Raw genomic sequence first — 22438 nt, 5'->3', positions numbered from 1 at the left:
CTTCCTTCAGAAGTTTGAATGAAAATCGAATTCATTTCAAAGCAAATTTAAAATAAACCATGTCTCACAATAAGCACCCCTCCTCATGGACGGGTCTGCGCCGATTCCCCTCCCCTTCCACCAGCTGGCCACGCTCTTCAGGCCTCTCCCTCCAGTCCAGCCAGGACCTGGGCAAACAACAGAACCAGTCCTCTGCCTCCCGCGTGCCAGGCTGTCTCGGGGGATCAGCCAGACGCCCCAGCTTCTTCCAGGGCTAGATTTGCCTCTGTGGTTTGTCCAGCAACAAGTCACCATAGCACACATCATTGCATCTGTAACTCATCAGGTAAAAAGGTCAGCGCAGAAGTAAAAGCCATGAAGCATTGTTGGTACCTTAGGAGTGTTCTTGAGCAGACAAATGGTTTACCCTAAGCACACTATAGCCTGCAGGGACTATCAGTCCGGCCAGCTTCTTCAGTCCAGGGCTGCTTCAAATCACAGTGGTGATGCAAGTGAATCACGCAAGAACACCAGCCCCAGCTGTCTCTGACAGCATCAGCTTCTTGGAGTACAACAGCTAGGAAAACTTGTAACACAAAATCCCAAATTGCTTGCCTCCTGCAACAGGTAGATCAAGGCTACCTAACAGTGCTTTTAAGACCACAAAACACCTCTATTGTGCACCTGTGTGCGCATATTCCCACCTCCAAAATACTGGGCTTTTTTTTTTTTTTTTTTTTTTTTTTTTTTTTTTTTTGTAGATGGCAGCATTTAATTCTCCCTCCCTCACCCCTTTAAAATCCATAACATCCTGTGGCAAGGAGCTCCACAGCTCAACTACATCATGTAGAACACTCTCCTCTTGTTTTGTGTAGCTGCCAGGTCTATTTGATGACCCTTAGTTATCACACTGGGTAACATATACACCCCTCCAGCTCTTCTCCCTCTCTTCTCCATGCTAAAGCCTGTGTCTCAGCTCCAGGAACTGAGGCACAAGCAACAGAAAGAATATGCAGAGTTAGGATCATCCCCCTTCCCTAACGCATCCTTTAATGCTTATTGCTCCCCTCTGCCCTGCCCCCTCCCTCCACTTGGCTTTCTCCCTGCTACAATTACAGAAAGTAAGTATAGACTGATGCTACAGACTAGCAGGTCTGAGCCTTTCAGAAAGATGCAGATAGGAAACCAGTCCCACCAGGATACAGTGCTGTTGCAGGCTAGATGTTTGAAATGGATTTGGACAGCAAAAGCCCAGTCATGGGGGGTGGGGGAATTGAGAGGATGAAGCCACACAATAGCATACAGAGCACAGAAGTCTGTTAGAAGTCTCTTCAAATAACTGGCCTCATTTCTTTAAGCTTTGCTTCCTAGTTTGCTGTGGAATAGCAGAGCAAGCAGAGGTGACAGAGCAGAGCATCATATCCAGGAATTAAAGGCTTGACTGGACTCCACCAAGGAAAGGTCTTAACTCACTATAAGGTACCATAAGCCAGGAGCAAAGCTCACCAAAAACCGCTAGTAAAAGGTGAGGTCTTGTTTTAGTGAAAGAACTCCAGCAAATTGCTGCTAAGAGCTGCAAGTCACTCTGGGAGCTGCACCCCCAACTACCGGGGCCCACTAAGTGCCAACTCTGTCCTCCACCCAGCAGCCAGCCTCTGTCCCTTTTCGTAACACTAACTCCAGGTGATCTGTGACATTGTGCAACTGGCAAACCAGCACTGCAGCCCATAACTACAGCCTCAGCTAGGAGCAGAAAGCCTGCGCAAGCTCCTGCAAGGCTGGCCTGACCCCAGGAGCTGGGATGGGCCAGGACAGTAGCCTGCCCTTTTCACCAGCACCTCCCTGAGGATGGTAGCAAGAGCTGAACAGCACTGCTATCGCCTCCACCCTTGCACAAGTGTTTCAGCACACCTAGAACAGAGCTGAATGAGTAGGTTAATGTAGGAGTGACCAGATCCAGCACAATTCCTGCCACTGCAAGCAGCTTCAAGAAGGAGAGTGCAAGTTGCCCTGTTAGTCTCTGGGGTCACCCAAGCAAGCGAGGCCTTCACCACCACTTTCAAAAACACGCAGAGCACAGGCTCTACAATAAGGAATGGATCCTTCTGGGGCAGGCACTGGCTTGCTAAAATGACCGCACAGCGGAAAGGAAGCAAGTTGTTAGTGAAGAAAAGAGTCAAAAGCAGGAGTAAACAGGACGGTTTGTTCTCGTTAAGTTTATTGGCATCATATTTGTCTCTTTACATAAGAGCTCAGCCTACGTACTAGAATGTAGACCTCTGGAAAACAGATAGAGGGGCTCCATTTAAGCAAGCTACAAATGCAAGAACAAATACCAGGAGGAAAGGAGGAGAGGAAAGGGAATAGATTGCCAAGTTTCTTCATACCAAAAAAAAAAAAAAAAAATCCAGATTAGCAGTCAGTAAGAAGAAAGGGAAGATTTGTAGTCCAGGTCATTCATTGAGAAACAGCTACCACAACCCAGGTGGGAGAGGAACTCCTTCCACAACACAGAGAACCACTGGAACACCTCAGATCTGACTCCTTCTCACATTCGCTCCAGGATGTTAGGAGTTAAGCAGTGGGGGAGGTGAACAAATGAGGTCATTTCATAGCTGTATTTAAATCTTTTAAAACTCATTAATCCAGTGTGCATATCATTGCTGTTATGCAAATCTGAATTTAGATACAAGGAAGCTGAACAGATTTTTCTAGAAGATGAAGCTCTTCAGCTTCAAAACAAGAAGGCTTACACATCGTTCGTCTCTACTGTACAAAATACTGCCTCCATCTGGACTTTGTGTTGCTAGCACACCGCAGTTCACAAGTGTCCTCCTCACTTTCTAGACAATCTGTGTTTCAGTACTTGAACATGTAATTCAGGAATTTTACACTAATTTATACATTTTTAATTGGTTGCATATATTAACATGTACTATAAGATTTTTCCTAAAGAAGCATTACATAATACATGGATACTGTAAAAAGATCTGATTAGTTAAAAGTAACAAGCATTAACAGAGATACATACAAAACTCAACCTAGTTGGACCGAGTGCTGAGCTTGCAATGAACTATGGGTAATCAGCCTTTCCAGTTGCAGCCTTCACAGGGGGAAAAAAAAACCAAGACAGTTAAAAATGTGATTTGTTACACAGATTACCTGTAAACAGTTTCTCTCCATTGGACACCTGGAATTAGATTCAGTTCCAAACATACATAAGAGTTTCCATTTTAAACTAAGAGAAAGGTCTGTTACCATGAAGTGTGATGTGGATGGTGCAGGGACATGAGCTCTAAAGTGCTAGACTCAGATGCTCATGGGAAATGGGTGGATTTTGGCAGCTGGAGATGGAAATTTTTAAATCGTTTTAAACACAGAAGAGGGGCTGTGTGTTTGAAGGCCTAAGTGTGATATTGTTTTGTGAAGGACTGTGCTCAACCCCTCCCTCTCCCCTCAGCAGCTGCAGCTCTCTGCAGAAGCCTTCACTCGGTCATTCTTGTCTAGTTTGATGGGTTCGGGGAATTCATTGTAAAGCTCCACTTCGGTTTCCTAGTGGGAGAGAAGGGAAGAGTTAGCGCCTTTCCCAAAAATGGATCTACAGACAACTCCTAGCATGTGAGGGTGCTCTCCACAAGAGCCCTTCTGGCCTGTACCCTGGCTGCACTAGCCAGGCTCAGCAGGCAGTACTGGCACCACCAGAGGGCACCCGCCAGCCCCCCACTGCCTACCTGTTTAAGTGCATTTCGTGCAATTGTCTGGAAAGCTTGTTCCACGTTAATGGCCTCCTTGGCACTGGTTTCAAAGTAGGGGATGTTGTTTTTACTGTAGCACCAGGCTTGTGCCCGTTTTGTGGTGACCTGAGCAAACAGAGAGTAGCATCATCAACTGCAGCTATGCAGAAAGCAGGCTTTCTTTCCAGGCCAACGCCTCATATCCAACTTGAGTTAAGACAGTAGCTCCAACGTTGGTAAAGCTGTAGCCCACATACAGAGCTGCTCCTCCCCTCACCCTCCTCCCAGAAACAGTCCCAGCTCTAGAGGCAGAGCTAGGGCTGAGCAGCCTTCTTGCAGTCTCTAGCAATGAGCCAAAACAGAGGGCCCCCTCCAACAGGGCCAACCCCTGTTAGGGCACAGGAGACTGCTACCTACCAGCACATAACTCAGACCTAAGCAAGAACTAGGTCCTAGTGAGATGAGTGCCTGCAGGGCACAGACTGCTCAGGCATCTGCAGAGCAAGGACTCACTCCCACAGGAATTACTCAGCATTTTTGAAGGAGTCTCAGCTCCTTTCCTTGAATCTACCCAGAGAGATGCTGCAATCTCTCTGCTGCAGAGAAGCATGCTGTGTACAGGGGTTTGACCCCCTTCAGAAAGATGAGAATAGTCTGCAGGAACTCCTCTTCAGTGCCATGCAACAGCTGAGCCATGTTTTGACACCTCCTACTCTGGTTCCTCAGGTAACCCTCACATGTCCCTACAAGGTTTCCCACTGCAATGATTTCTTAAGAGCAGGCTAGCAAGTCCCAGTACTCACTTGTCTGTTTTCTAGGTCAATCTTGTTTCCCAGCACAACAAAAGGAAAGTTCTCAGGATCCCTTGGACTGGCCTGAATGAGGAACTCATCCCTCCAGCTGTCTAGGGTTTTGAATGTGTTAGGGGCCGTAACATCAAATACCAGCACGCAGCAGTCTGCTCCCCTGTAGAAGGCAACTCCCAGAGACTGAAATCGTTCTTGTCCTGCTGTATCCCATATCTGCAACAAAAAACAGGCAATTAAGCCAGTTCTGCTCTAACAGTCAGTCCACAGTTATAGCGTTCATTTTAGAACTCCCCATCCTAGGCATCTGTAGCCTCCAGCAAGAGAGAAAGCTAGCCTGAAGGAAGAAGCACCTAGTACTTTGGAAAATTCTATAGGCACAAAGTAGCCAGAAAAGCCCTTCTAAAGGCAGCACTAAGCATTTGTGGTTTTGGTCTTGGGAAGGGCTATATCCTTGTTTTGAGCAAGGAAGACTTAGGGATTAGCATCAGGAAGTAACCTGCCTGCAACACTCCGGTATACTGTGGTACCGGCACAGTCCAAACACTGTCGATGACTGCCCTGCAGTCACTCTCATCACGGAGAGATGGAAGCAATAGGTACTAAAGGCATGCGCAAACTGGCAGGTTAACACTGCACTCAAGTCAGGCAGCATGAGTAGCTGAGCTGGCTAAAGGGCCCCTTGCAGTCCCTGAACAGGGACATGCATCTTTCTACCATAGTCTAGTGACAGTACCAAATGCTGGCTTGTAAAACTGGGTACAGCAAAGCTGCTCTTAGCTGTGTACAGACAAGCTGATCTTCACCTTCCTTCAGCTCTGCTCATGCACAGATTTGCAGAGAACCCAGCAGCAGCTGTGGCCAAGCACAGTTTAGTGCAAGCAAAACCTTTGGCCAGTGTTCTGTCACCAGTACCACTCTGGAGTAAATACTTCCACATGGCCCAGGCCTGGGCAGCCAGACACGTACTCTCAGCAGAGAGTAAAGTTACTCCTTACCTGCATTGTCACTAGCCTGTCATCCACCATGACTTCTTTCGTCAGGAAGTCTGCACCTATCGTAGCCTTGTATTGGTTACTGAATTTCTTGTTCACATACTGGTTCATGAGTGATGTCTTTCCCACCCTGCACAGAAAGACAGACAGGACTAGGTAGGCTACTTCTACAGTGTTTGAATTAGCCACCCTGAACTTATCTTCAACCTCCACAGCACAAAGGGAGCTGGAGGTACAGGCAACCTCAGCTCAGTGATAGGTCTACATACTGTGCTCTGCTACATGCCTAGAGGTAGAGATCCTTCTCAGAGGGCCAGCCGAGAGGGTCACACACCCTGTGGTGAAGAAACTCCCTGATCAACAGCACATTGGGGTACTGTAGCATAAATAAGCCTGATACCATTGGAGTCAGGTTACAGTCTGCAGGGCAAACCCAGAACAGCAGACTCCTCACTCAAGAGGCAGGAGTGGCACAGCCTTACTTCAACAGACAGGCTCTAGCCACAGACAGAAGCTAAGCAGATGGCTCAGTTTAACCTATGCCACTGAGAGGCAAAGTTTTAAGTGACCTAAGATTGCTTATGGTGGCCCCCAATCCTTTTTTTTTTTTTAAAGAAGAAAAAAAAAATAAAACAAACATTAAAATACTTATTTTAACATCATACTTCCTACTTGCAACAACACCATCCAGTTCTGCTACCAGATGCTCATCAGCAGACTGCTCCGTTTAATAATGTGGCAGTATTTCAAGATACTAAGTTGCAGGGACACATTCAGAGCAGATGGTAGTGAAGTGCTCTTAAAGCCATAAGGCAACATAGTTGTCTGGGGATGTAAAACCTCTCCTCCCAACACTGCCAGTTTCTCACAGTACATCCAGACCCCCATCAGTTAGAGCACTGCTCCAGCTAGTCAGATACAGACTGGCAGCCTAAAGGCTCCTCCACTTACCCAGAGTCTCCAAGGATGATGACTTTCAGTAACACTTTCTTCCTAGAAGTCATCTTTTAAACTAAAAAAGGAAGAGGAACAATACCATCAGATACTGTTAACACATCATGCCTCAAGGCAGAAGCCAGCAAGTTTGGTGTCAGACAGCAGACCCTCAGTAAGAAATCAGGGCCTGGAAATAGACCCTGAATTCAAGGCTGCAGCAAGCCACTAACTGGGCATTTGCTTGTTTCGCAGGCAAGGTAGTGTCAGACCACTAGTGGCCAGTTAAAGCCAACCAGTAGAGGAGTCAAGCCCTTGTCCTTTACAATACCAAGCCCATTTTGGGCCTCATTTTCAGTCCCCTTTATAGGCATGCTAGCCTAGGCCGTCTCCTTTAGCCTTGCTGAAGGCTAAGCTATAAAGCAATTCAGCTCCCAATACAGGCCAGCTCTTAGGTGCTGCTAAGTGACATGCGAGCAGAGGTGTATGTTAACACTAACCATTCAAACTTTGACCTTCAGTAGTTTCCCAGCGAACACCACACTTCCTACACCTTCCAGGTTCAGCTTCAGAAAGTAACAGCATTCGCTAGTAGCTTTGTGAGGGCACTGAGACCCTAGAATATGCTGTGGTTGAAGCACTCCTTGCACAACTGCACAGGTCAGCCAAATTGCTGATTTACAAGGCAAATTGCTACTAGACTCTGCTGCTTGCAGAAAGCATTTCAAGCTAACTACTGCCATCTCATCCTTGGAAGGACAAGTAAGCCTACAGTGGCAAACCACATAACACTTGATCTATTGCTTATTAATTTGTTCACAGTTGCACCCTAACATTATTCCAGTCCACTTTAGGCCATTTAAAGCCACCTGCCTATACTCTAATGGCCCATCCATTAGCAAGACTGAGAGCAAGTTCAGGTCCAGAAGTCCACACTTACTCATTCCCAGTTCTCCTCCGGCTTCCTCCAGATCAGTGGAAATAGCTAGGCTCTGCTGCAGTTGGACTTTAATATGCTTCTGGGTATGCTTTAGCACAGCCAGAGCAAGCAAGAAGCCCTGCCCTCAGTAGCTGAGAATGACTGCAGGTCAGCACACTTCCTTCCATGAGGCCCTTCTCCCATTTTCTGGGGATGGATGGGACTAGCTACTCTTATGTGCTAGGGCCTGATCAGATCACAATATATCCCAGCTTGGTACTCATCTGGTCTGCACAGAACTCCTTGGTTTTCCCTAAGGAGGCCTGCAGGCTCTCTGCAGCCAGGAGATCCAGATGATTACAGCTGTGCTACTTGAATTCAAAAGCCCCTTGACAAACAGCTTCAGGAGCTAAGCCCTTCTCTGGGAATTTGTTTAGCCTGAAACTCCCATTCTGCTCGAACAAGTCACAGTCCTCCTACCACTGAGCTCCTACTCTTCAGAAGCTATTCTTGACTTCACAGTTAGGAAAGAGGCCTTTGCTCTGACACAGTACAGTTATAGGTATTTTCTGAGCAGCTTGGTCCATTGCCTGTTTCCAGGGATATGCAACACCTACTTGTTCATCTTTGGCCTAAGTTGGTGGATAACTGCAACCTGCTTCATCCCACTGCTACAGGAGTTAGCATGCTCTAAGCCAGAGGAGACTACTACTAGATGCAGAGGCTGATTGCAAGAAGTCTTAGTCTGAAGGATAATTCATCTAACACTCTAAGGCTGAGACTTCACCATCATGGAATGCTGCAGACTACAAATTTTTTTACGGTACAAGGTGAGAAGCCTTCTTGCTGTCATTGTAGACAATGGTATGCGCTTACAGCAATATCTTACCAGATTACATCTACCCTAGGCATCTAGTGACCTGCCTACTTAGAGAGCTGGAGCTTTTCTGAAACATGGTTCAGAAAAGCTTACCACCGTAGCATGTTGAGTGAAAAGGCCATCCAGAGAGCTCACACTATCCTTAGATAGTTGTTAATAGATGCCAGAGAACCTGTACAGGACAGTCATTCTGGAAACCCACCTTCCCTTTCCAAGGCAGTCTACACTACATTGGACTGCATTGCTCAAGGATCCAGCTGGCAGCTCAGCTATACTAGCCCAGATATGCAGCAGAAGTTGCCAACAACCCCAACATTTAGTCCTGTTTCTCTTCTTGCCAAAATCTGTACTCCAGTTTGTCCTGACTATAGCAGCGGGGAGAACAGCCCGTGAAAGCTCCCTCAGACAAACTGTACCTCCTGTGTTTTCAGAGCATGTAGCACAAGTGACACTCGTGCCAGCCAAGCCTGAGACTTCTGTAGCAGTCAGCCCAGATGGGGTAAGAAGTGAGCAGAGCTTTGAAACAGCTTAGCAATTTGGTCTACATAGCTGTCTTGGTAAACATCTGTATAGGTTCAGTCTGTCTTGGTAAAAATCTGTACAGGTTCAGTCAAAGGTGAGAGTTACCCATTTTCCTTAACATTTAAGGTAAACAATTCAGGATGAAGTGACTGGGCCAGAACCCTATACATAGGGTTTCTATTTTACCCTGGATGTTTTTAATAATCTTTTGCAATTGGCTACTGCAGCTTATTCCTTCCTAGTATTCAAGGCAGCTTTGGACAAGCTGGCATTAGCTTTCATGCTCAGGAGAGGATCTGCAGAGCTCTCATTACGGTACTAAGACATACTGGGTGCTTAGGGCCCAAATTCAGCATGGCCTGAAGTCCCAGGACAAAGGGAGGGGAAACTGTTCTGTCAAGTCTATTTTCTTGGAAGTAGCTCAGCTGAACAGCCAGCCACCTGGAGTCATGGGAAGGAAGCATGAGTCAGACCTGACACAACCTTATTGTCACAGTTTACAGGCTACCCTATTAGTATGAAGGGCTATTACTGCCTCATGAACACTGATCAGGTGAGACAGCATCCATTCTATGGGACACAGAGGATATGAGCCATACCATAACAGGAACTATTTCAACTAAGAATTCTTGCTAGGGCCATGAGAAACCTGATGAGCTCCAGTTCTGCTGGTGCCCAGAAGTGACCACAGCCCAGAGTTTTCCACCTTTATTTTGCCAAGTTTAAATCAACCAATGCTGTTTGAAACCCAGTCAGCTGAGGGACCAAGCCTTCTTGCTAACTTTTTTTAGAGGTAGAAACAGACCCACCCTTCAGAGGTATCCCTTGCCATTGCTTCTCAGAAAAGAGGACAAAGAAATACCACTGTTGGATCCGTGGTGCTGTCATTCACTTGCTTCAAATGAGCTGGAGCCTTTATAAACAAGTTTTAGATTAAAGCAGAGTTGGCAATAGATATTTTCAGAAGGAAACCCCTCTAGTTTAAGCAGCATCAAGTTGCTCTCTCTAGCACTACTTTTGCTATTTACTTGATCTTTATCAAATTCTGCATGGCTTAGCTACTCTCCAGCAGCTCCAGTTTTAAAGCAGCTATCTGTGCTAAATAGAGGTTTGACTGGTCCTCATGAGCTTAGATCTAGTTAGAGACTTCCCCACTGTCTTTCCTACATCATTATGTCACATTGATTGCAGTATTTCTGAGCTTACCTGAACTGTATTAATTCCAATTACAGCGAGCCATTTGCTGTGTCAGCAGAACAAAGTACAAAAAACTCTAGGCCAGGTTCAATATTCAAAGATTTGCCTGCCTTGAGTCATAAACAATTTGCAACTATTCATTTGCTAATAGGCTGTTTCTCACACTAAGTAATACTGAGGAAGTTGATTCATTACTGTCTTATGTCCCCCCAAAAAATGGGGTCTTGCATACATGCTCTAAGCTACATAGAGAGAAGCTACACAGATCTCATTCCTGGGAATTCTCGCTAGCGCAAAATTGACTAAAGGAGACTAAGAAGAATATAGCTCCAGTCTATAGTTGAAGCAGGTTTGAGTACTGGCAGGCACCAGTAGTTAGCATCTGGAGTTTCTCTAGTCACACCAGCAAAAAAAAACCCGCTAAGTTAGTGAAACAAGTGAGATTTAGGTTGTTCAGAGCTTCCCCTATGCTGTTGCAAAGGGAAAGCTCAACTTAAGAATTTTAATCACCAATTTGATCTCAACTAGGTCAGTCGTATTTGAGTCTAAGACTATTTTGCACTATAAATGCAACTTCGCTTGTTTTATTTTGCCTGGTGAGTGTTGTAGAGCAGCAAAGTCAAGTCACACAAGCCCTTAAGATGGCAGTGTGCTAACCAGCCAGCTCACTCAGGGCTCCTATCCAGTCCCAGGAAGATTCCTGAACAAACACTTCCTCTTTTAGAGGAATCTTGAAGAAAAACCTGTTTAAAATTTGATCCAAGATGTCAGTTCTGTTTTGCACTGTGCAAAGCCTCCTGGAGAGAGGTCACCTGCATGACTGCTCAGAGCACAGCCTACTAGCACAGCCCAGCCAACCCTTCTTGGGAGCTGTCAAAAACCTCCTGTCAAGAGACTAGCCAGCAGCGTTGCTCTTCCCAGCTCAACTAGTGCCAAAGGAGCAACAACTGCCTCTAATACTGGAGAGGTATCCTTCCACTCCATTTTTAATGCCTGTTCGTCTAAGAAAGCTCTTAACAGTGTTCTGATCCTTATGAGATTAAGCCTAGCATTGCAAGTTCACTCATAGTGGTCTTATTACTGTCAAGCTGGCCTTCTAGACCAGCAAGGCAGAACACCTCACATCTAGCCTGCAAGTGTTACTGGCTTAGCTGCTCTAAAGGGAAGGGTCAAATACTGTCCTATGAAGCTAAGTGGTGCCATGGTTGTTCAGACACAAAAGTAAAGTCCATGCCAAATCAAATTTGACTTCCCTTGTTGCTTCAGAGCACATTACAACTCTGTCCTTTCATATGCTATATTAAGACAGCTGCTTTAACTCAAAGCAGAAATGGATGGTTAAGGCCTCCTTAGAGATGTTCACATGCATCAAGGGACAGTACAGGCATTTTAACATTAATTAGGTTGATGCAAGCAAAGAACAGCAGGAGTTTGCATTAGTGGCCCACTAATCTTTCAGATTAGCTATCCCCCACCAGAAGTAGGCCTTGTAATAGCAACACCTCAGTAAGCTGTTCATGGACAGTTTTAGTATGAAAGCAGCCTTGAGGAAGAAAAAAAAAAAAACTTGCCTCTGTGGAAGACAGCAGCTCCTAAGCAGTAGCATACTGTTTTCAAAGCTGCTGATGAGCAGGATGACTTCCTGTTAGCACAGCTGTGGGAACAGTCTCTACTGCTGTAGCTTTGCTATTAAAAGGTTCAAATTATAATCCTAACTAAGAATCAAAGTATCCCTAAACAGAGACTAGAAAGAAGTATTTGACCAAGAGTTCTCCAGCTTGTGCCAGCAGAACAGCTTAGTCTTCTTTGCAGGAGGTCAGAGCCTGTCATCACCTCAAAGAGCTTGAAGCTTGCCCTCTGCTCCTGTATCTACCAGTCTGCCATCCGCACCTTCCACTACACACAGGCTAGAAGTGTAAGCACTGTTGAATCTCAGCATCCTTGGCCAGAAACTTATAACCCTCCACACAAGCAAGCTGCACAAAGCAGTAGGTGAGCAAATACTAGGCAGAACTAAACTCACTGTAGCACTTACAACCCCCTAATTCCGCTCCTCTATCCCAGTAGATAGCACAAGAGTGAATAGGTGTTCCACGAAAAGGCACATTTTAGTTTGAAGCACCATGGATCTGTTTTGGATGCTGTGTCCAATAAGAAGAACACTCATTTCTGCAGAATATCACAGGGTGTTCAGCAAAAAGCAGCCAAGAAAAAGCCAGTCTGGATATAACAATGTTCCATTAGGGCACGCCAGGCACAGCAGTGGACTCACCATTGACCAGACTGTTCAGAGGAGCAGCTACAATTCAGAAGGTTCTATAAAACTCTGTCCTGAAATGCAGCTAAGTGCATTTCAGACAAACGCTACCTTTGCTCAGTTATCACTAGCATGGGGGAGGCTACAATGCATTAAGTCTCTGTACTACACTGAAGAGCTATTTTTATTCACCCTCCCAGTAGTTCTGTATGTCTTCATGGAGGCTAAAGCTGGAAGAATGACTCAAGACCACCTCAGCCAGACTGAATTTGTTCCTTCCTAGAAGTAGCCCGTCCCCTAGCATGTTTGGCATCTCCAGAGGTAATAATTGCTTAGACTACTAGCCCCTAAAATAAGAGGCTCATTGGATGTTTACCCTGTTTTTATAGGATCAAACATACCGTCAAACTGGCACATATCAGCCGCCTATGCTCATGCTGACCCCTGCAGTGATTTACAAAGCCAAGTTCAGCTGAGGCTACATGCAGACCATGAACTTGAACAAGTTCAGCTACACTGAACAGGCAAGGCTTCATCCTGAGGAAAGGCAGATAGTCCATGACAGGTGGAGACCAAATGGTCCAGACACTCTTTGTATGGAAGTTCTCAGCAATGTCCACTTGCAACAGGAGCTCAAAACTGAGCTGAACTAAGTTTCTTCATTTCCAGTTTAATGTTAACAGCTTAGCAACATCTGCATGACCAAGTATTTAGAACTAACAAATTGTGTGCTAATGCAGAGCACTACAGGTGCCAGCACACTCAGCTCAGCATGACTTCCTGCTTCAGACCTGTGCTTATCAGCCTGTTTCACATCTCACTGCATTCTCTAGTAAATGCCACAACAGCAGATGAGCAGAGCAGAAACCTAGCCCTTTCAGTTGGGAAAAAAGCTGAGAGCTAGTCAGAGGACAAAGTCCTGTTGCCTTTGTAGGAACATGGATTAAAGGCAACTTAGCATCTTTTAGTCAAATGCAAACTTATTACTAGTTTGTTTCTTAATATCTGGGGCTGCTATAGAGCCTGCATATCTTCCTTATCAAACTTGAATGCTCCAAGACCAGAGCAAGTGTCTAAGTAGCATTCTCAAACTCATGACAGATACAGAAGCACCTGAACATTTTAACAGCAGCTTGAGCCTCACATCAACAGGCTGCACAAGCAGGATGGGACCTCTTCCTGTTTCCATGGCACATCTACTGGTAGTTTAGCTTCTCCAGCTAGCCACAGAATTCTACCTAGAAAAGCTTTACACTTAAGCACCAAGGCAGGACTTGTCTCCACTGTGAGGAGTGTTAGTAATACCTTGCCATTCAGGTAGACAACTTGCAGAAACTGCTCTTCTCATAGGGGTTGCTCGTTAGGGTAACAGGCTCCTGTAGATCAGGATCACAGGGCTACTGTGGTCCATACCGTCAGTGGGCTCTAGAGGTCCTTCAAGGCTTCTTTGACCCACCACAGAAAAATCAATTGAAGTGAAGCCCATATGAAAAAGCAGCTGGCAAGATATTCCTGCAAGAGCTTCACAGAAGGGTATACTGTAGTTGCTACTTTATCAGTGGCATCTCAAAACTGCTTTCCACCTCCTTCCTCCCCACACATTTGCATTGCTGTTCTAACCAAGATATTCCCTCCTGCTGGGACCCAGACAAAAGCTCAAGCACAGCTCATCATTCCTTCCTCAGAAGGAACAGCTAGGCTGCCTGCTACTTACTGCAGTTTCATCAAGAGCAGACTTCTGCCTAGTAGATGCCTTTCCCAGTCCTGTGAGGTGGAATTACTCTGTTCACGGAGCCTCATCTCCCAATTGATTTTTGATACCTTGTGCAAATTGCTATGTTTTTGAGTTCAGGTGTAGGTATGCTGCCCGCTGTCTTCCACTCCTCATCTGGGAGCCAGAAGCCAAGTGTTTCACTTCTCTGAAGAACAGCCTAGAGCTTTAGATGCTTGTTAGCACACTGACATGGCTCAGATCAAAACAGAATCTTAAATCATGCTTCAGTATCCTGGAAGAATTAACTTTTTAAGACTACAGCTGTCTGCAGTAAATTTCAACCTCTTGAGGGTAGAGTTGCTACCTCCAGTGCAAAAGGAGTTACCCTAGTACCAAGTGAAGCTCAGAAATCAGCAAGCAGCAGCCACAGCCCAGACATACAGCTTGGTGCTCAGCTCATCAGCTGCTTAAGTGCAAACACCATAACAGGGTGATATGGTGCTAGCAGCCAACCAACCTACTCTGTGAGCTAGCTATTAGGCAAGTGTCAGGCCTGTACACATTCTGCCTGCATATTCCTTGATAACATGCTCAAGACAGATCAGCAACCTCAGCCTTGGGGGGGGGGAGGGGGGGCAGGGGATAACACCTGTGCTAAAGGGAGAAACAATGTGCAGCCAAGGGAAACAATAAACATGGCTAGATAGCAAGAGCTCTGGATCAGCTGTAATCAGAACAGGCTCACAGTGCAACCAAACAAGTGCCAGACCAGCACAGAGGAAGATTCCCCTTCCAGGGACAATGAAGTTGTAGCTTACCTCAGTCACACCCTCACTTCCCAGCTCCAGCTGCAGGCCTCACCCCAGGTATGAACAAGGGATTAAAGAACTGCCACTGGTGCCTGGTAGGAGCAATGACTGCAACTAAATCATGTGACTTCCACATGAGAAGGGGTCTGCCCTCCCCAAGGACTCAGCCCAGCTGCAGCTCTGCTGCAGCAGTGAGTATCCAGATTTGGAAAGCAGGGCATTCCTAAGAGGCACTGATACACATGATTAGCCAGGCTCAAAGCCCAAGTTCTTCGAGCCAACTTTTCCAGTCCAAGCCTCACTGATTCACAGCCCTGTTACACCTCCCAGCATTTCTCCAAATCAGAGTTGTTTTGCTTGCATAATACTTAAGTACTAGATGGGAAGCTGAACAAGTTTCTGGCTCTAGAGCTGCCATAATGAGTTGTGACTCTACCCTAGAAACGTCCAGGGTAGGTTGACTTAAGCCTACGTCCAGGACTACAGCTTCAAAACTAATCTTTAATGGTCTAAGTATCACAGCAGTCACTTCAAGAGCAGAGATGATTTTGATCCAATTAGACAGTTTGAAAGTGGAGATCAAAATAAGCAAGGAACTTCATCTGCTTACAGTAGTAAGGAGATGTCTCTGCATGTTCAGTCAGTCCAGAAATGTGTTTAGGAGCAGTGGGAAAGGTCTGAAGGCTGTGTATTGGTATCTACAGTAATATTACTTTGCCTAGACTACTGTTTAGCCTAGGATTACAGCAGCATGTGTAGGCTCTTCCATGCAACAAGCACCCTGGGACAAGGAAGGAGTGCAGAAAGACAGCCTCCAGCAATACACCCAGCTATGCTGGACAGCCACCCTTAGCCTGGATGGATCAGCCTGCAGCTGATCACCATCAACAATCCACAGCAGGTATTTAGAGACCACAGGTGTGCCCAAGGTTGTAGTGCAGGAAGGCCCTTTAGAATTAACTCTGCACACCAACAAGCCCAGGATCCCGAGACTGCTTAAGTAATAGTCTCCCCAGTATATAAAAACAGCCCCTTAAAAAAAGTCATGCCCCAAAGTTTCACTGAAGTGGAATGTTTCCAGTCATGAAGGTCTTAGTCTGCCTCGTTTAGAGTACCTCCAGAAGGTGGGGGTCCATCGTACCACAGGGTGTATTTTTTCCAGTAGCAGACAGCAACAGAGCCCCACAAGGCTGATACAAGTGTCTGAGGATCTTCAGCTGCCTTCTGTTTGGAAGCTTACATTGATACTTAATTATCAATATTGCCCTGCCCTTACATACTAGGGAGAAGCAGTCCCTCTGCAAACCTCTGAGGACTTCAGGCAATACCCAGTCAACTTTGATTTTCCCCACGTCTCAAGCTACCACAAGAACAGGCATATTTGCTTTAATACCCCTCCCCCTTTATCAGGGCAAGCTTAACTTCCCCTATTCTGCCCTGGAGGAGACAATCTCAGGATGTGGGAGGAGAGTTGAGCACACTGCTGGCTGCAGGGAGACACGGCAACAAGCCATGTGTCTTGACTAAAGGCCTTGCCTACACAAAGCATTTTAGCTATACCAGTGTAGCTTCCATGCTGCCATGTATCTATCAGAACAGTCTCCTTGGTGGAGAAATGCCAAAGGAAGACAGACAAATCTTACACTATTAACTGAAACACAGCCATAGTGCCCATACAGCCTAGTTTATACAGCTGTCTACAAGCCTTTTTTGGCACATAGCCATCTAGCTAGTATGGTCAATCTGCAATCTGATCAACTCCTATAAGAATAGAGATAGTCTAGAATGCTTCTCACATCAGGTCAATCCACTGAACATGATTCCCTCACTCCTTTCCATAAGAAAAGCACAGTGCAAGAGGCAGCTGGCTTTTAATCTCTGTCCAGACGAAGATAAGGCTCGCCAATTCAAAACATCAAGTTAGTCAGGCCATTAAGAAACTGTAAAGTCGTTAGATCGTGAAAAAATATTGTTAAATATGTTAAAGTACTTGGATTAATTTCTAGTTTTGTCTTCAGCTTCCTACAGTTTCAGACATTCTTGTCACACTTTCAGTTTTATAAACACAAACAGGAGGTGAGATAACCTTTCCAGGGGTAAGCAGGAGCAGAGATCTTAAAGGCTTGTTTACCGCTGACAAGGTTTATTTAACCCATTCCTCACAGCTAGTTTCCCCCAGTTCCTAGAGGCAGATAGGAAACCAAAGGGACTGAAGGGAGCTGTCAGCAAAAGCTCAGGCCTTCAAGTCACAAATGACAGCCCTCAGAAGGTCTGTTAGGTCCTGAAACTTACACTTGAGATTAGGATACAAGATTGGACTTCCAAGGATACATTTACAGGTCAGAAGACCACTCCAGCCTACCCACCCGCACTCTCAGCATTAGTATCAGAACTAAGCATTTGGGCCCATACAAGCAGTTATCACAGACAGAGTGAGGAACATTCACTTTCAGGTTGCTTGGTATTTTCTCTCTCCTTCAGCACAAGGAGAGTGGTGGAAGATATGGGAGATCTTATCCTCAGGCAAATAGAGCAGAGAAATACTAAGTCCTGACATTAGGGATGAAAGCCTTATTCCTGAATATCCATTCACAGGAGGTCTTGTTCTCAGGAAGCAGTCTCCTCCTAGAAAGGAGGCTTCCTCCAGGGAGACACTGCAATCTAAGAATTAAACCCTGATCTGTGAGCAGAACTGATGATCCTACACAAACTCAATACCTGTTCCTATGCTAATGAAGTTTGCAAAACAGGAAGGACAAGTATTTCAGTACCCAAGTCCCAGTATGGGATTGTAACAGGTAGCTCAGTGACAGCTGAGGCAGTACTTAACAAGGAATTCCTGCTCCTAAGACTTGTTTCCAGACTCATACTTCATACCCCAGTACCTCTTGCACACCTCCTGCATCAGCACTTTACCAGCTCAGTTAATTTCTTGATGAAGCTCTACAGAGAGCTTAAAAACACCTCTGAAGTGAATTTTGCAGTGAGACCCAGAAGACAGTGCTGGTAAACTGCATTTTGTTTGGAGAGGGAAGCAGATCTAGCAGATATTGTAGTTACAACTCTGTCTCATGCTTGAAACAATGTTATCACTGTGCCAGTTTGGAAGTTAGATACCATAATCAGTGTCTGCAAGCTGAAGGGAAGCAGATACCTATGAAGGTGAGTGACTCAATCCACTCGGGAACACAAGCACCAAGCAAGTTCAAGAGGATGCCACCTCCCAGCAGAAGAGATCAAGGGTTCAGTGCAACTTCATCAGGTAGAACTGGTGGCCCCAGCAGTCAAGGTTCAGGTACTCCAAGCCAGGTAGCCTCCATTTAAAGCTCCAGCTGCCTGCCTTCACTTTCATTATCTACTTTGTCCAGTGCATATCCATTGCTGGAGTGGATCAAAGTTGGAATATACATTGAGCAATGACAGACTCCAGAAAAATACTGTTGTTCTTCAGTAACAACACAGATCTATTATTCAGTCTTGTTAAGCTGTTTCTGCTCAGAACTCCTGCAAGTGCAGTTAGAGATGATTAGTCATCTTAAGTTAGCATTTTAAATCATTATGGACAGGCAAGGGAGCTAATCACTCAATATAAAGTACCTTTAAGTTGTACAAACAGAAGTCTGTGCTACAAGTTTACATTTCAGTCTCATCTCAAAGGTAACACACCCTTCCTTAAGTTGCACTGCTCTGAGAACAGCCACTGCTTCCTAAGTAGGCTCACTAGCAAGAAGAGTCAAGGCTATTTGAGATCAGTTGTAAATCAACACATTCATGGCCTTGACAGGCTTGCTTTCCTCCCCGTCACTGACCATGAGTTAGCAACAGCAGTGTTGACACAGCTTCCCTCATGCATGGGGCACACATTGCTGGCACTAGAAAGGAGGGAGCAGTCTCGCAGGAACAGCGCTAACAGCAACAATGACATCACCACAGCAGATCTCAACTGAGCACAAAAATGCAGCAGCACACTGACTTCAAGAGCTGCATCCCTCAGAACAGAGCACAAAAGCAACAAGCATGCTGGAAGCCAGAGAAGAGCCATGCGATAGAGGGGTGCTCCTTCACTGCCTGCTATTTCTGAACAGCGTTGGGAGAGACACTGACCTTCAGCACTGGTTTGGAAGCCCTGTTTAAAGATAAATATGCTTTGCAGTAGAGCAGCTAACTGCAGAATTGCAAAATTATATTTTTAATACTGCCATTTGATTTGTTATCCTTACCTCATCCACTTCTGACTTGTACAGTCTGCATCTGGACTGTTACTGCAGAAAGTGACCCTTTTAATCCTAGAGTCTAATGTTACAACTTAACTACACCTGGAAGCAGAGTGTTATACAGTAGCTACAAGAGATCCTTTTAGAAGGCTACAGGGGAACACTAAGTAAATTCCAACTCAACAAGCAATTAAACAGCAATTATCAAAACAACGCTGTGTAAGAATGAAACACTAAAGCATCTAAAGGATGCAGGACAGCTTTCGGACAATCAGCACAAGCCACGAGTGCGCAAGTACACAGCTTGACATTAAAGCCAAGCTCGGCACTTCAGTACATTCTCATCTTGACCCTCTTCCACCAAGGCAGAAAGCTTTAAACCCCTTACAGTATTGGAGGAGATCCTAGTACCAGCTGGTCCCTAGAAATTAAAGCTTAAGAGAAGTTCCTATAACAGCTGAGAATCCGAGATGATGACTTTAGGGGACACTGGCAGCAAGCAAGGCAAGAGAATTCTGCGCTTGCCTATCAAATACCCAGTCTACTTTAGTTACTGAAGAAACTGGTCTATTGTAATAGAAAGGAGGACCATGAGCACACATCTGTGAGCCCAAAGACTCAGCAACTTGTTTAGAGAATGCAAACATCCAATGTTACCGCACTGTCCTATGCCAAAGCCCTCACTCCTAAACCATGGCTTGCCAGGCACCCATCTCAAGATGCAGCACTGGAGGAAAATGCATCCTAATCAAGCACAAGCAATTTTGTTTACAGCCAAATGCTAACTTCTGCATAAACAAGTCTCATTTTCACAGAGAAGTCGGAATAAAATCCAATACATGTCAGAGGCAATGCTATTTATAATTTTGCACAGATGGTTTGATTGCAATTGTCATGCCTCCTCAAGGACAAGCTTTGCCAGAAATTTGCTCTGGCAGGTAGTTCACATGACCTTCCAACACAAGAGTTTTAAAACAGCTTTAAGAAAACGCTGCAAAAACTGCAGCTCTGGTAGCCCTCTTGTTCCTAACTATCCAGTCTAGGTAGTAGACCAAGCAGAGTGGTATCTTCCCTAGGTGAGTTCTGAAGAGAGCCTACAGCAGAGCTACATTTTTTACTTTCAGCTAAGAATTCACCCATGTTATAACACATCCAAGCTATTTCACAGAGTTTGATCCACGGGCTTTGGGAAAGCAGGGACAAGGACACCTGTAGTATAGCCACTGCAATACAGTTATTTAAGCTCTTAAGTCTGGCACCTCTGCATTTTAAAATACAATTCCTAGAGAGTCATGTTGAACTATTAGTAGGGCATCTGAGGACATAGACCACTGAATGACACCACAGGCAAGAAGTAAATTTAATATAACTACTATTTTGGACCTTTTCAGTTATACTTCATCTTGCCGATTAAGAGAAAAAGAGACTGCTATAGGATTTTAAAACAGCTTTCCTTACTGAGGAGGCAGATTAGCCCCATCTTACAGCTTTTGTACTCCAGAAGTGGAGTATTAGCATAACAGCACACAGAAGATAAAGGGCAGCATACTTGAAAGCAACAGTATTAGAGCTACTTTGCATGCTAAAGACTCGGGCTAGGCATGGTGGGTCTACTCATTAGTTCACTTAGCACAAGTCATGTGTTTAGTCAGCTGTTGGAAGTCACAAGGAGAAAGACAAGTATACTTGTTCTTCCTGAAGAAGCACAGCAACGAGGCCCTAATTATTTAAACACGGAATATTCAAGTAACTCCACCCACTTTAACCTCAAACACAGCTACTAGGAAAACAGTACATTCACTCAGGTAGCCTGGCCCCAGAGGGAACATGGCACAGCTGCAGTTTCTATCAAGCACTACTAATATCACCATGGCTCATAAACACAAAATAGCTACAAGCAGGCCTTTAAGTCAGAACCCAACAAATATTGTAGCACAACTACAATATTTGAGTGGTTATGTACCACTCTCCCCAAAAAGAGAGCTCTTCACTCCCCAACCCCAGTTTCTACTTGATATAGTAATACTAAATGCAGAGTGTTAGGTAAGGAACAGAGCTGGCTGGCCAGTACCAAGCACAGGAAGCTTTGAAGCCTCCAACTTAGCAATTGTCAAATAAAGATCAGCTTGCTTACAGTTGGAAAGACTTTGTTCTGTCACGTGTTCTCAGTTTACATATAAGAGACCTATACATATATATATATACACACATACATATATATATCTCTTTAGTTTTGAAAAAGGCAGCATTAAGGAGTCTACACTTGAGTCAAAGAATTTGAAGGTATGGGATAAGACTTACTCATTCAGATGCTCGTGCTACCTCAGTTCAGACTAAGAGGGCTTTTTCTATATAGCTATTCTACTACTAAGAACTCCTCTACTTACAAAGAAGACAGAACAGCTGTTCTAAGTACAATTATTAGATATTTCCATATTTATTAGCCTATAATGACTCAGGGATTAATAACTTACCGTTTACTTTATTTCAAACTTCTCAAAACTGACTCAGGCTTTACACACATGGAGAGCTACTTTCGCAATAACTGCCAGTCTTTTCAGCTGCCTGTTCTGTTACATTAACTGCTCCAAGAGCAACTTGCTCATCTCAAAATCGCTGCCCACCAACCAGCCGGGACAGCAGCGCCAGCAGCAGCGTGCAGCGCTCGCCCGATGGCCGGTGCTCAGGACACCTCTCGCCACCAGCGGCCTCCAGTCCCCTTGGCGCTTCGAGATGGAGCGTTAGCAAAGCCACATGCCACAAGCAAGGCGCCCCTCTCCCTCCGGGACACCCCCGGCAGCCCGACTGAAGCTTCCCCCGAGGGGAGGCTCCCGGCAGCGCGGCGCGGCGGAGCCCCGCGCGGGGGCGGCGGCCGAGCGCCCCGGCTCCATTGTTCGGGGAAGGGCGGCTGGGCCCGGCCCGGAGCGGCTTTATCCCCCGAGCGCCACGGCGACGGCGGCCGGCCCCGGGGCGGCCCGCCCCAGGGGGAATCCGGCGGCGGGGCCGGGCCCGCAGCGACGGAGAGGAGGGAGGGAAGGGGAGGGGAGGGGCCCGCGCGGCCCCCGGCACCGGGGCGGAGCCGCCCCCCCCCCCACTAGGCCCCAGGGAAAGCGGTGCGCAGAGAACCCCCCGGCCCGGCTGCAGCCCGCGGCCCGGTCGCGGCCGGACTCACCGTGCTGCGTGTGGCCGCGGCGCCCGCCCGAGACTCGCTGCCTCCCCCCGATCGCCTCAGCTCGGCTTTAATGGGACCCAACCGCCTCCCCGCTTTCACTTCCGCCTCCCCCCGACAACTTCCGGTCACGGGGCCCGCCCGGCGCCCGTGACGTCAGCGCGCCGCCGCGCCGCCGTCCCCCATGGAAGGGGGAAGGGCGGCGGCGGCGCGCGTCACGTGACGGCAGGCTGGCGGCCGGCCGCCATGTTGGGCCGCCGAGGCCTGCGGGTGTCCGCGGCTGCGTAACGGCTGTCGCCAAATGGCGTCA

The 22438-nt window shown here is 46.3% G+C and overlaps 1 protein-coding gene across 2 annotated transcripts; it reads right to left on the bottom strand.

The window, feature by feature from the left end:
- Positions 1 to 13: 13 nt before the first annotated feature.
- RAB7A (RAB7A, member RAS oncogene family) lies at positions 14 to 22237 on the bottom strand. Of its 2 annotated transcripts, none has more exons than XM_062585513.1 (6): positions 22132 to 22237; positions 6466 to 6526; positions 5518 to 5644; positions 4517 to 4735; positions 3711 to 3839; positions 14 to 3531 (listed from the first exon to the last, which is right to left on the bottom strand). In XM_062585513.1, the coding sequence occupies exons 2-6, from the start codon at positions 6516 to 6518 to the stop codon at positions 3436 to 3438; spliced, it is 624 nt and encodes a 207-aa protein (XP_062441497.1). In that variant the 5' UTR covers positions 6519 to 6526; positions 22132 to 22237; the 3' UTR covers positions 14 to 3435. The 2 variants fall into 2 exon arrangements, with proteins under 2 accessions (XP_062441497.1, XP_062441498.1); XM_062585514.1 differs by lacking the exon at positions 22132 to 22237 and adding an exon at positions 21434 to 21476.
- Between the last annotated feature and the right edge of the window lie 201 nt (positions 22238 to 22438).

The sequence above is a fragment of the Rhea pennata genome, chromosome 12 (genome assembly GCF_028389875.1).
Source record: "Rhea pennata isolate bPtePen1 chromosome 12, bPtePen1.pri, whole genome shotgun sequence".
Classification (NCBI taxonomy): Eukaryota; Metazoa; Chordata; class Aves; order Rheiformes; family Rheidae; genus Rhea; species Rhea pennata.
This window is presented reverse-complemented; position numbering and strand designations above follow the sequence as displayed.